Consider the following 12,419-nt stretch of genomic DNA (forward strand, 5'->3'; position numbering starts at 1 on the left):
TATTATTATTATTATTATTAGTAGTAGTAGTAGTAGTAATAATAGGACTAATGTTATTGCCATTATTATCACTAATTTAATAGAATAATATTATTAGTTAAATAATATCATTGTCATTATCATTATTACCAAAGCTGAAGGAACCGAGAGACAAAAAATCCGATATACATTTAAATTTAATTAAAAGGATAAAGTCAAAGGTGTCACAACTACAGTAAACACAAACAGTAATGGCGGCCATGTTTACCTGATCGCAAAGGTGCCATCGGAGTTAGAGTCTCTGGTTTTGCCGTTGGGGAGAGTGAAGTACACGTTGGTAAGGTCAGGAAGGTTTGACCTGTGGAGGAAGACAATGGAGGTATTAGCGATGTTGTGGAGGTAAGGAACAGGCGGAGGAGGAGGAGGAATTATCGATGTTGTGGAGGTAAGGAGGAGGAGGAGGAGGAGGGGGAGGGGGAGGGAGGTGGAGAAGAAGTGAGAGGACACACTCCTCTTCACTCTCCGACATCAACTATTCAGCTTCCTGCTCTCCCGGCGCCAGAGTCCAGCTGGGGCCAAAAGCATTTGAATGGTAGGAAGTGGTGGAAGGAAATGGTGGCAGAAGGTGGCAGGAGGTGGTGGAAGGAGGTGGTGGCAAGAGATGGTAGGAGGTGGCAGGAGGTGGGAAGGAGATGGTGGCAGGAGGTGGTAGGAGGTGGTGGCAGAAGGTGGTGGTGGTGGTGGAAGGATATGGTGGCAGGAGGTGGTAGGAGGTGGCAGCAGGTGGTGGAAGGACGTGGTGGCAGAAGGTGGCAGAAGGAAGGAGATGGTGGCAGGAGGTGGTGGAAGGAGGTGGTGGCAGGAAGTGGTGGAAGGAAAGGGTGGCAGGAGGAGTGGCAGAAGGGTGGCAGGAAGTGGTGGAAGGAGGTGGGGTCAGAAGGTGGCAGGAGATGGCGGTAAGAGGTGGTGGAAGGAGGTGGTGGCAGGAGGTGGTAGGAGGTTGTAGGAGGTGATGGAAGGAGGTGGTGACGGGAGGTGGTAAGAGGTGGTGGCAGAAGGTGGCAGAAGGTGGTAGCAGAAGTAGGGCAGGAGGTGGTGAAAGGAGATGGTGGCAGAAGGAGGCAGGAGGTGGTGGAAGGAGGTGGTGGTAGGAGGTGGTGGCAGGAGGTGGTAGGAGGTGGTGGCAGGAGATGGTGGCAGGAGGTGGTAGGAGATGGCAGGAGGTGGTGGGAGGGGGGTGGGAAGGAGATGGTGGCAGAAGATGGCAGGAGGTGGTGGAAGGATATGGTGGCAGGAGGTGGTAGGAGGGGTGGGAAGGAGGTGGTGGCAGGAGGTGGTAGGAGGGGGTAGGGAGGTGGTGGAAGGAGGTAATGGCAGAAGGTGGCAGGAGGTGGTGGAAGGATATGGTAGCAGGAGGTGGTAGGAGGTGGCAGGAGGTGGTGGCTGGAGGAGGTAGGAGGTGGTGGGAAGGAGGTGGTGGAAGAAGGTGGTAGGAGGTGGTGGAAGGATGGTGGAGTGGCAGGAGGTGGTAGGAGGTGGCAGGAGGTGGGAAGAAGGTGGTAGGAGGGGGAGGTGGAAGGATATGGTGGCAGGAGGTGGTAGGAGGTGGTGGCAGGAGGAGGTAGGAGGTGGTGGAAGGTGGAAGAAGGTGGTAGGAGGTGGTGGAAGGATATGGTGGCAGGAGGTGGGGGAGGTGGCAGGAGGTGGTGGTAGGAGGAGGTAGGGAGGTGGTGAAGGAGGTGGTGGAAGAAGTTGGTAGGAGGTGGTGAAGGATATGGTGGGGAGGTAGGAGGTAGGAGGTGTGGGAAGAAGGTGGTAGGAGGAGGTGGAAGGATATGGTGGCAGGAGGTGGTAGGGAGGTGGTGGCAGGAGGAGGTAGGAGGTGGGAAGGAGGTGGTGGAAGAAGGTAGGAGGTGGTGGGAAGGATATGGTGGCAGGAGGTGGTAGGAGGTGGCAGGAGGTGGTGGCAGGAGGAGGTAGGGAGGTGGTGGAAGGAGGTGGTGGAAGAAGGTGGTAGGGAGGTGGTGGGAAGGATATGGTGGCAGGAGGTGGTAGGAGGGAAGGATATGGTGGCAGGAGGTGTAGGAGGTGGAAGGATATGGTGGGCAGGAGGTGGTAGGAGGTGTGGCAGGAGGAGGTAGGAGGTGGTGAAGGAGGTGGTGGAAGAAGGTGGTAGGAGGTGGTGGAAGGATATGGTGGCAGGAGGTGTAGGAGGTGGCAGGAGGTGGTGGGAAGGGTGGTAGGAGGAGGTGGAAGATATGGTGGCAGGAGGTAGGAGGTGGTGGCAGGAGGAGGTAGGGAGGTGGTGGAAGGAGGTGGTGGGAAGAAGGTGGTAGGAGGTGGGGAAGGATATGGTGGCAGGAGGTGGTAGGAGGTGGCAGGAGGTGGCAGAGGAGAGGAGGGGAGGAGGTGGTGGAAGGAGGTGGTGGGAAGGTAGGAGGTGGGAAGGAATGGTGGCAGGAGGTAGGAGGTGGCAGGAGGTGGTGGCAGGAGGAGGTAGGAGGTGGTGGAAGGAGGTGGTGGAAGAAGGTGGTGGAAGAAGGTAGGAGGTGGTGGCAGGAGGAGGTGGTGGAAGGAGATGGTGGCAGGAGGTGGTAGGAGGTGGTGGAGGATATGGTGGCAGGAGGTGACAGTAGGTGGCAGGAGGTGGTGGAAGATGGTGGTAGAAGGTAGCAGGAGGTAGTGAAAGGAGGTGGTGGAAGAAGGTGGTAGGATGTGGTGGAAGGAGGTGGTGGAAGAAGGTGGTAGAAGATGGTGTTAGGAAGTGGTGAAGGAGGTTGCAGGAAGTGGTGAAGGAGGTGGTAGGAGGTGGCAGGAGGTGGCAGTAGGTTGTGGCAGGAGGTTGAATCATAGAAATATATCAAATATTCCTCCACCTCTCTCCTTCACTTATCGAGTTATGTGACACCATTTCCACGCACTATTGGGTTTGATAGAGAGACCTCTGCCATGCCCTACCCTCCCTTCGTCCCTCAGTCATCCTCTCTCAGTTCCCTTCTCAGCTAACCCTGCCCTCCCTTAGTTACCCTTCCTCACCTTCCTCAGTTTACCCTTCCTCAGTTTATCCTCCCTCAGTTACCCTTCTTCAGTTACCCTTCCTCAGTTACCCTTCCTCAGTTACCCTTCCTCTGCTTACCTCCCTCAGTATACTCTCCCCCAGTTACCCTTCCTCAATTACCTTTCCTTAGTTACCCTTCCTTAGTTACCTCCCTCAGTATACCCTCAGTTACCCTTCCTCAATTACCTTTCCTTAGTTACCCTTCCTTAGTTACCTCCCTCATTACCCTTCCTTAGTTACCCTCCCTCAGTTACCCTTCCTCAGTTACCCTTCCTCAGTTACCCTTCCTTCGTCACCTCCTGAGTATGAGAATTTCTTGAGTATGATGACTTAACTTCTTGAGTATGATGACTTAACTTCTTGAGTATGCTGGCTTAACTTCTTGAGTATGATGACTTAACTTCTTGAGTATGATGACTTAACTTCTTGAGTATGATGGCTTAACTTCTTGAGTATGATGACTTAACTTGTTGAGTATGATGACTTAACTTGTTGAGTATGATGACTTAACTTCTTGAGTATGATGACTTAACTTCTTGAGTATGATGACTTAACTTCTTGAGTATGATGACTTAACTTCTTGAGTATGATGATTTAACTTCTTGAGTATGATGACTAAACTTCTTGAGTATGATGAGTTAACTTCTTGAGTATGATTGCTTAACTTCTTGAGTATGATGACTAAACTTCTTGAGTATGATGAGTTAACTTCTTGAGTATGATGGCTTAACTTCTTGAGTATGATGGCTTAACTTCTTGAGTATGATGACTTAACTTCTTGAGTATGATGACTTAACTTGTTGAGTATGACGACTTAACTTCTTGAGTATGATGGCTTAACTTCTTGAGTATGATAACTTAACCCTTTAAGTATGATGTTAACACACACACACACACACAGACATAGACAGACACACACACACACACACACACACAGACACACACACACACACACACACACACACACACACACACACACACACTCACCTAGCACACAGGATAGCGACCTCTGTGTTCTCGGTGGTGTTCTCCAGTATGGCTGGTCGTAGAGGCTCCTGCTTTACCACGGAGGGCGGCAGCTCACCTGAAGACACTAGCTTAATGGTAACAGGTGCAGTCGACCATAACGCAGGGTTACCGCTGTCCACCGCTCTCACGCGCATCTCTACCGTTTTCTCCCGTGTCTGGTGAGAGAGAGAGAGAGAGAGAGAGTTACGGTAAAGTCTCAGACCAATGTCACCTCCATTTTAACTCTTAAAAAATTAAATAACTTGTTGGAATTCAGGGTCCCAAGACTCAAAGTCCAATAGAATTAAGACTCATATATTTAGAACTCCAAAATTAGAATAATCATAATCAAATTTAACAGAAAGACTAGAACTATTAGATGTAGGGCCCTATAGAACTAAAACCTAATAGAACTAAGACCTATTAGGACTGGGACCCAATAGAACGAAGACCATAGAACTGGAGCCCGATAGAACTAAGGCCTATTAGAACTGGGGCCCGATAGAACTAAGACTTATTAGAACTGGAGCCAATAGAACTAAGACCTATTAGAACTGGGCCCGATGAAACTAAGACCTATTAGAAATGGGGCCCTATAGAACTAAGACTTATTGGAACTGGGGCCAGATAGAACTAAGACCTATTAGATGTGGGTCCCTATAAAACCAAGGCCTATTAGAACTGGGACCCGATATATCTAAGACCTATTAGAATAGGGGCTCGATAGAACTAAGACCTATTAGGAATAGGGCCCAATGGAACCAGAGTCCAACAGAACAAGGGGCACTAAGAACCTTCCAACTTACCACAGCTTCATCCAATGTTCTCTTGAGAGTGATAACCCCAGTGATTGGTTCGACAGCGAAGTATTGGAGGTGATCACGGTGACCCTCCAGATGATATGTGACCTGACCATTACTTCCGGAGTCGAGGTCAGAGGCCGTGACCCTGAGTATTGGTGTGGCTGGGCTGTGGTCAGTGGCTAGGCTTTGCTCGTACCGCTACACGTATAAAACATGTTAGTTAATTAGTTAAGCTGGTAAATGTTTATATATGTTTTGGAATTATGAATGTGGATGAAGTGTGTACTATGTTGATGAATATTAATAATTGTGAAGTTAATAAATGTTTATAATGATTGTGAAGTTTATAGATGTTTATAATGGTTATAAACAAATCAAATATTTATAATGGAGCTTTATATGGGATGTAGAAAACGCATATTTATTAATAAATGATTAAGGAACCCATTATCCAGCTGACGTCATTCTACTTCCACCCGGGGCACCCCAAATTTACCCTGTTGTGAATTGAGACAATTTTACAGTTGAGTATGGGAAGATAGTCAAGTACAGTGTCGGGTCAGACTGCCGCCTTGTATACCGCCCGCATCCCCGCTGACTCGATGGGTCGTCAGGCCTATAGGATCCATTAGTACTTACTGAGTAGTTTGATGTTAAGTTTAGAGTTCACCTGAAGATTAGCCCCCCAGCTTATATCATCTGATTATTAAACACCCAAACGTTACCTGGGGGTTAGGTTAGGTTAGGTTAGCATTAGAGTTTGTAATCATCAGGTGAAACAAGCTGGCCCTAATCTTGAGATGATGCAAGTTTTAGTACTGAAAATACGGTGTATTTTATTTTTGTATTCCATCTTCAGGTAAAATTAGAATGTTTACATTTCTAAAGGTGCATGAAGGCACACCAACCATGAACTCTATGTCTGCTGTGCTCTAGGTCTAGAGCTTTTGTACTTTATGTTTGTTGTGCACTAGAACTCATACACTCTTTTTGCAGAGTCAATATAGTCTACAGTATATCTGCTATATAAAATATCTCATGCGCTGTGTGTTTGTTGTGTAAAATAGCTCATGCACTCTGTGTTTGGTGTGTTAAATAGCTCATGCGCTCTGTGTTTAGTGTGTAGAATAGCTCATGCGCTCTGTGTTTGATTTGTGAATTAGCTCATGCACTCTGTGTTTGGTGTGTAAAATAGCTCATGCACTTTGTGTTTGGTGTGTAAAATAGCTCATGCGCTCTGTGTTTGGTGTGTAAAATAGCTCATGCACTTTGTGTTTGGTGTGTAAAATAGCTCATGCGCTCTGTGTTTTAAAATAGCTCTGTGTTTGGTGTGTAAAATAGCTCATGCACTTTGTGTTTGGTGTGTAAAATAGCTCATGCGCTCTGTGTTTGGTGTGTAAAATAGCTCATGCACTTTGTGTTTGGTGTGTAAAATAGCTCATGCACTCTGTGTTTGGTGTGTAAAATAGCTCATGCACTTTGTGTTTGGTGTGTAAAATAGCTAAAAGCGCTCTGTGTTTGGTGTGTAAAATAGCTCATGCTCTCGGTGTCTGCTGTACACTAGAGCCAATTCCCTGCTGTTAAAATATTCAATTCTTAATGTGTTGGTCTGGCGCCTGTTCACGGCACTACTGTTCAGCTCAACACTGATGTTACAATTTTGAAACTCTGGTTAAATATACTGTTGTAATATTAATGGTAATAATAGTAATAAAAATGAAATTGATAATAGTAAGAATATTAATAATAATAGCGATGATGATGATGATGATGATGATGATGATGATGATGATGATGATGATGATGATGATGATGATGATGATCCCTTGGCAAAAGTCCTATAAGACAGTGGTCATATTATGCAACACCAGCTTCCCGATTATGGCAGGGACTATCGGCTCCAAAGACCTACCTACCCACTTCCCACCCTACTCCCTGGCTCCTGCCCACCCTGCCCCCTACCCTGTCCCTTACCCTACCACCCTAAAAAAAATATATATATAGACCAGGCCAGATATTCAGGTCAGAAACGGTCAGTTGTTACGAAAGAAGCCTCATATATTGTCCCGACCGATTTTTTTTTATATGAGACCAGTTTGACTACCCCGAAGTACTAGATTTTTTTTTGTCGAATGGAAATTAAATCAAAGTATTCTTATGTATTTTTTCAGTAATGTTTCATTCTATATTTTTGTGGGTAATTTATTTCAATTAATGATTGTACAAGTTCAAAAATCACAGGAATAAAGCTGGGTAATAAATCTGTCAAAACCACCAATCACAGTTGTGCAAAGTATTTCTGCGTCTCCAACTTACCAATTGCAGGCGTTGATGCTGTTGACATTAACCAATGAGAGCTCTAGACTGTATCCCCGCTTCTCCAACCCAACAATCAGAGGTATGGACTCACCTGCTGGTCAAAGATAGGCGAGTTATCGTTGACGTCCTCCACCACCACCCTGAAGGTGCAGGTGTCCTGAAGTGGCTCCAGTGCCCCGTCCCTCGCGATCACCGTCAGGAAGAACTCTTTGTCGTCCCCATCACGGTCGAGGCGCTGTACGAGAAGGAGGAAGAGTTGAAGGAGGAGAAGAAGGTGAAGGAAGAGAGGATAGAGAAGGAGGAGGAGAAGAAGGTGAAGGAGGAGAGGGTAGGGGAGGAGGAGAAGGAAAAGAAGGAGAAGGGATATTAGAAAAGGAGGTTGAAGAAGGAGTGGAAGAGGCGAGAGTAGGGGGGGAGGAGGAGGAGAGATAGTATTGTTATAAAACAATAATTTCATATGACACAAACACACACTCACACTAATGGGGCTCACCGACTCATTGCCAATAAGGGTATAGTTTCATCTTTCCCCAGATTACCTCCCCACTTACAGTCTTTATCCCCAACCTTCCTCTTTCCTCTCCAACTTACTTCTTCTCCCACCCCAACTTTTTATAGCCTCCCAAACCTCTTCCTCAGCCTTATTACTTCCTCAACCTCTTCCTTCCGTCTTCCCTAATCGCATTAAGTCCTCCCCAGCCTCCCTTCTCACTCCCTAACCTTCCTCCGTCCACTGCAGCCTTCTTCCTTCCTCCCAAGCATTTCCCCTTCCCCTTCCCCCTCAGCCTTCCGCCTTCCTCCACAGCCTTCCTCCTTCCTCCACAGCCTTCCTCCTTCCTCCACAGCCTTCCTCCTTCCTCCCCAGCATTTCCTCTTCCTTTCCTAGCCTTCCGCCTTCCTCTCCAGTCTTCCTCCACCCCCAGCCTCACTTTTTCTTCCCCAACCTACTCCCGGGTCTCACGGTCGCTACAGCACACAATAATGTCTGCAAAGTTTTCCCACATCTTATGAACACAAACACTTCTTCTCTAAGCCATCCCATTTTCACACCCAACCTGCTCCTCTCTTGTTTTTGGTGTGTGCGTGTGTGTGTGCACAGGATAGTGCGATGCGTCTGTTGTGGCAGCATTAGGTTATTGTTAAGGTGTAAGCACTGATTGTTTTCTCTCACTTTCAGCTACCGCTGCTGGCTAGCTCTCGTGGTGAACAGGGAAGCAACTTAGATAAGTCTTCCCCTGCCAGTACACAGCCTCTTCACCATAAAGACTCCTCCTGTGCTTCCTCGTGGCAACACACAGTAACTGGGTGCCTCGCGGCACCACGCTAGACCAGTAAAGGATCTTAGAGCAGCAGTAGGCCTCAGAGGGACAGCACTTAGGCCTACTGGCATATGGACACGTCCTGGCCCCTACCAACTTCTGCCCCTCTGCCTTGCGGATTAACCTTGGTAGGTATAAGGCTACGGGACTAAACCCCGAACAAAAAATCTATGGTGGAGCCCTGTAATAAGCAGACATGCATACAGAGCTCCAATAAGGCCCCAGCGGCGGTATAGGCAGAAGAGGTGACCAACATGGGAACCCAACGACAATAACGGCGGATGAAGGCAATGCATGATGAACAGGCTACTAAGGCGAAACCCAACAAACTGGGCTATCGGCAGTCCATTGCAACTCTCCCTCTCCCCAGTCGTTGCAACTAATTGCACAACTGGATCAGGAAAAGGGAGACCCAAGATGTGTGGCTGCAGCCTGCGCTCATGCCTCACCACATAAATCAACTCACACGCAGCCATCATCCAGCTCATCATCATCAAAACCCCTTTACCCCAAAAGTCCTATGGCGACAGACGAGTGGCGACGGGGATACACAGATATGACTGGAGGGAGTTTCTAGCCACAACTCTGCACATGGACAGCACAGATAATATGTTGGTTTATGCACTAGGATCTAGGCAGCAGTGCAATTCGGTCCTGTCTGTGGGACTGAGCAGCCCTTACCAGGAGCCACTCTGCTCACCTCAACTAGGGAGGGGACTAGAATAGGTGCCCAAAACATAGCCTGGCTAAAGAACCAACCTGGTTGGGCAACCACACCCAGTAACGTTATCCTTATGCAGTTGAAAACACAATTATAATCACAGATAAAATTAAAAACAACCTAAACAACCTCTTTTGGTCGTTCCAAGGAATGCCAGAACCCTTCTGGGTACTGGCACAAATGAGCGTCTTGAAAAAAACCTTCCTTGTGGCAAAAGAGCTGTCTAAGTATAACATCGACATAGCAGCCATTAGTGAGTCCCGGTTCCCAGACGAGGGTCTACTCACAGAACAGGGGTCCAGCTATACCTTCTTCTGGAAGGGTAAGCCTGCTGTGGAGAGGAACCTTATTTACGGCGTTGGCTACTTAGGCGAACTGAAATGCCTGTTGGGATCAACGAGCGCCTCAAGACGCTGCAAGTCCCAATGAATCACTCACGTCATGCTTTCTTCATCAGTACAAACGCCCCAGCACTAGATGCAGAGGATGGCATCAAGGAAGGCTTTTACATTGACCTTGACAGAATGCTAACTTCTATCCCCAGAGAAGATAAGGTTGTGCTTCTTGGTGTCTTCAGTGCCAGACATATGGCAGGGAACCATAGGGAGAAACGGAGTAGGTAAGTGTAATCCCAGTGGCCTACTCCTCATCAGCAAGTGTGGTAGAACACAACCTCACTATCACCAATACCTCGTTTAGGCAGGCCGACAAGTTCAAGGGTTCTTGGTATCACCTATGATCCAACATACGGCATCTCATTGACTACATCATTATCAGAGAAAGAGACTGCCGAGATTTCCTCACCATCGAAGCCATACCTGGTTCAGACCATTGTGACACAGATCATTGGCTCCTCAGAGACAAACTCTCCCTTCAAGTCGCCCCAAAACGGCGAATGCAACAACCCTCAAGAAGAGGCTTCAACACCAAGCGACTGGAGGATCCAGTGGTAGCACATGCTTTTAGAGAGCAGCTCTACGATGGGATAATAAACTACCCAACAACAAACGACCAAAATCCCAGTGCCGAATGAGGTGCCATCAAAGCTGTCATCACTAAAATCTACAACAAGACCCTCGACCAGGTCGAAAGAAATCACCAAGATTGGTTTGATGAAAACTACCTGGAAATCGAAGTACTCGTCAATAGAAAACGTTCTGCTCTCCCTGACTGGTAGAACAACCCTAAGTCTCAGACCAAACCTCAAACCTTCCACGAAAAGAAAGCGGCGGTCCAGCGAGAATTTCGCAAACTAATGAACGAATGGCGGAAAATATAGCTTGCGAAATGCAAAAAAATTGCAGATCAACACAAGATGCATGAATTGTTCAATTCCGATAAAACATTTTATGGCCCAACTACTTATGGCGTGGCTCCCTCGGCTCATCTGACAGTTACTCCCTAAGTAAAGACGAAGAAGGCATCCGTCAGCACTGGACAGAGCACTACCATTCGCTGCTCAACTGAAACACCGATGTGGATGTCCTGACTACCCAGCAGGTTCCTCAGCACCCAGAGCTCACCCATCTCAGCTGTCCTCCATCCCTGCATGAGGTAGCTCCTGCCATTAAGCAGATGAAAATCAACAAAGCCACAGGGCCTGATGGAAACCCAGCCGAGGTGTATAAAGCAGGAGGACCTCTGCTTACCAGCCATGTTCACTCTCTCCTAAATATATGGGAGAAGGAGGAGAGACCAGTCAGACTGTGACAACTACAGTAAGATCTTGCTGCTGTCCATAACTGGCAAGATGATCGCCAGAGTCTTAATAAACAGACTTCTTCCTGAGACGGAAAGCTTCCTCCCAGAATCTCAATATAGCTTTAGGCCATCACATAGCACCACCGACATGATCTTTTTTCTGCCCACCAGACATAGGAAAAGTGCAGAGAACAGTGTCCTGATTTGTACATGGCCTTCATTGACCTCAACTAGGCCAACAGGGAAGTCCTTTGGCGGCTCCCCCACCCCCCCCAGTCGATTTGGTTGCCCATCAAAATTCATTGACATTGTGAGTAATTGAACCCGTGCTCGTGTGGGCAAATCCCATAAAAAAAAAATGATGATGGTATGAACGGGAGTGTCCTACACAATGGCACCCAGTCTGAGTTCTTCCCCATCCAAACGGGGGTTAAATAAGGATGTGTACTGGCACTAACCCTTCCATTTTTTTTGGCTGCCTTCCTTACTCATGCCAGTGCCAATTTATCCGGCGGAGTGGATATCCAGTACCGTAGGAAGGGATTTTTCTACAGAAGACGACTCCAAGCAGAAACAAAGGTGTCGGCAGCTTCCATTACTGAACTACAGCATGCAGACGACTTCACTCTCGTCGCTCACACTGAATGCGACCTACAGCAGATCCTGAACACCTACACAGATACGTATATACACTTCGACTTTGAAGTGAATGCACATAAGACTTGTATTCTCTTTCAGCCTGCCTCTGTTCAACCACACCTACACAATCCATCCAGGTTAGCAGTACTACTCTCTCTAATGTTACCCACTTCCAGTACCTTAGCTCCCACTTGTCTCCCACCACGAACATCGATGAAGATATTCAGCATCGGATCAGATGTGCATCTCAAGATGAAATTATCTACAAAGTTGCACGTGTACCGAGAAGTGCTCCTCCCCACCCTGCTGTATGGTAGCGAGACATGGGCCACATACAGGAGACACCTCATTGCACTTGAAACTTTCACCAACGTAGTCTACGTTCCATCCTCCGAGTTCGCTGGGAAGACAAGAGAATAAATGCCAGTATTCTTGCTGATGCCAACCGTAGGACCATCGAGGCTACCATGATCCATGAACAACTACGTTGAATTGACCATTTTACCCGCATGGACGACAGTAGACTGCCAAAGAGCAGCCACTTTACAATCACCTAACAAATGGCAAACGTAACGATGGCGGACAACGGAAAAGGGTTAAAGATAGTCTTAAGACAAACCTGAAAAATTACTAAATCGACCCCCTCACTTGGGATATGATCACTCCACACCGTAAGGCTTGGAGGAGCACAACGTGAGAAGGTGGCAATACTTTATATTTAGCCCGACTGCACACATAGGCAAACAAGTGCCAGTGTTAGAAAGACGCTACCGCCGCTCCTCATGCACTAGATGTAGCCCTCCACACGTGCAACATCTGTGGACGGCCCTTCCGATCCCGTATCGTCCTCTCGAGTCATCCTCAGAGCTCAC

General features: G+C 47.6%; 1 protein-coding gene across 1 annotated transcript in view; it reads right to left on the reverse strand.

Annotated features, from left to right (window-relative positions):
• Positions 1-243: 243 nt before the first annotated feature.
• LOC121880371 (DE-cadherin-like) overlaps positions 244-12,419 on the reverse strand; it is a 51,519-nt gene continuing 39,343 nt past the window's right edge. Inside the window, exons 9-12 of the mRNA XM_042387525.1 lie at positions 7,259-7,402; positions 4,852-5,046; positions 4,025-4,221; positions 244-337 (exon numbers count right to left, since the gene is read on the reverse strand). Of these exons, the coding sequence (XP_042243459.1) occupies positions 244-337; positions 4,025-4,221; positions 4,852-5,046; positions 7,259-7,402 (630 nt within the window). The remainder of the gene's footprint in view (positions 338-4,024; positions 4,222-4,851; positions 5,047-7,258; positions 7,403-12,419) is intronic.

The sequence above is a fragment of the Homarus americanus genome, unplaced genomic scaffold (genome assembly GCF_018991925.1).
Source record: "Homarus americanus isolate GMGI-L3 unplaced genomic scaffold, GMGI_Hamer_2.0 scaffold26674, whole genome shotgun sequence".
Classification (NCBI taxonomy): Eukaryota; Metazoa; Arthropoda; class Malacostraca; order Decapoda; family Nephropidae; genus Homarus; species Homarus americanus.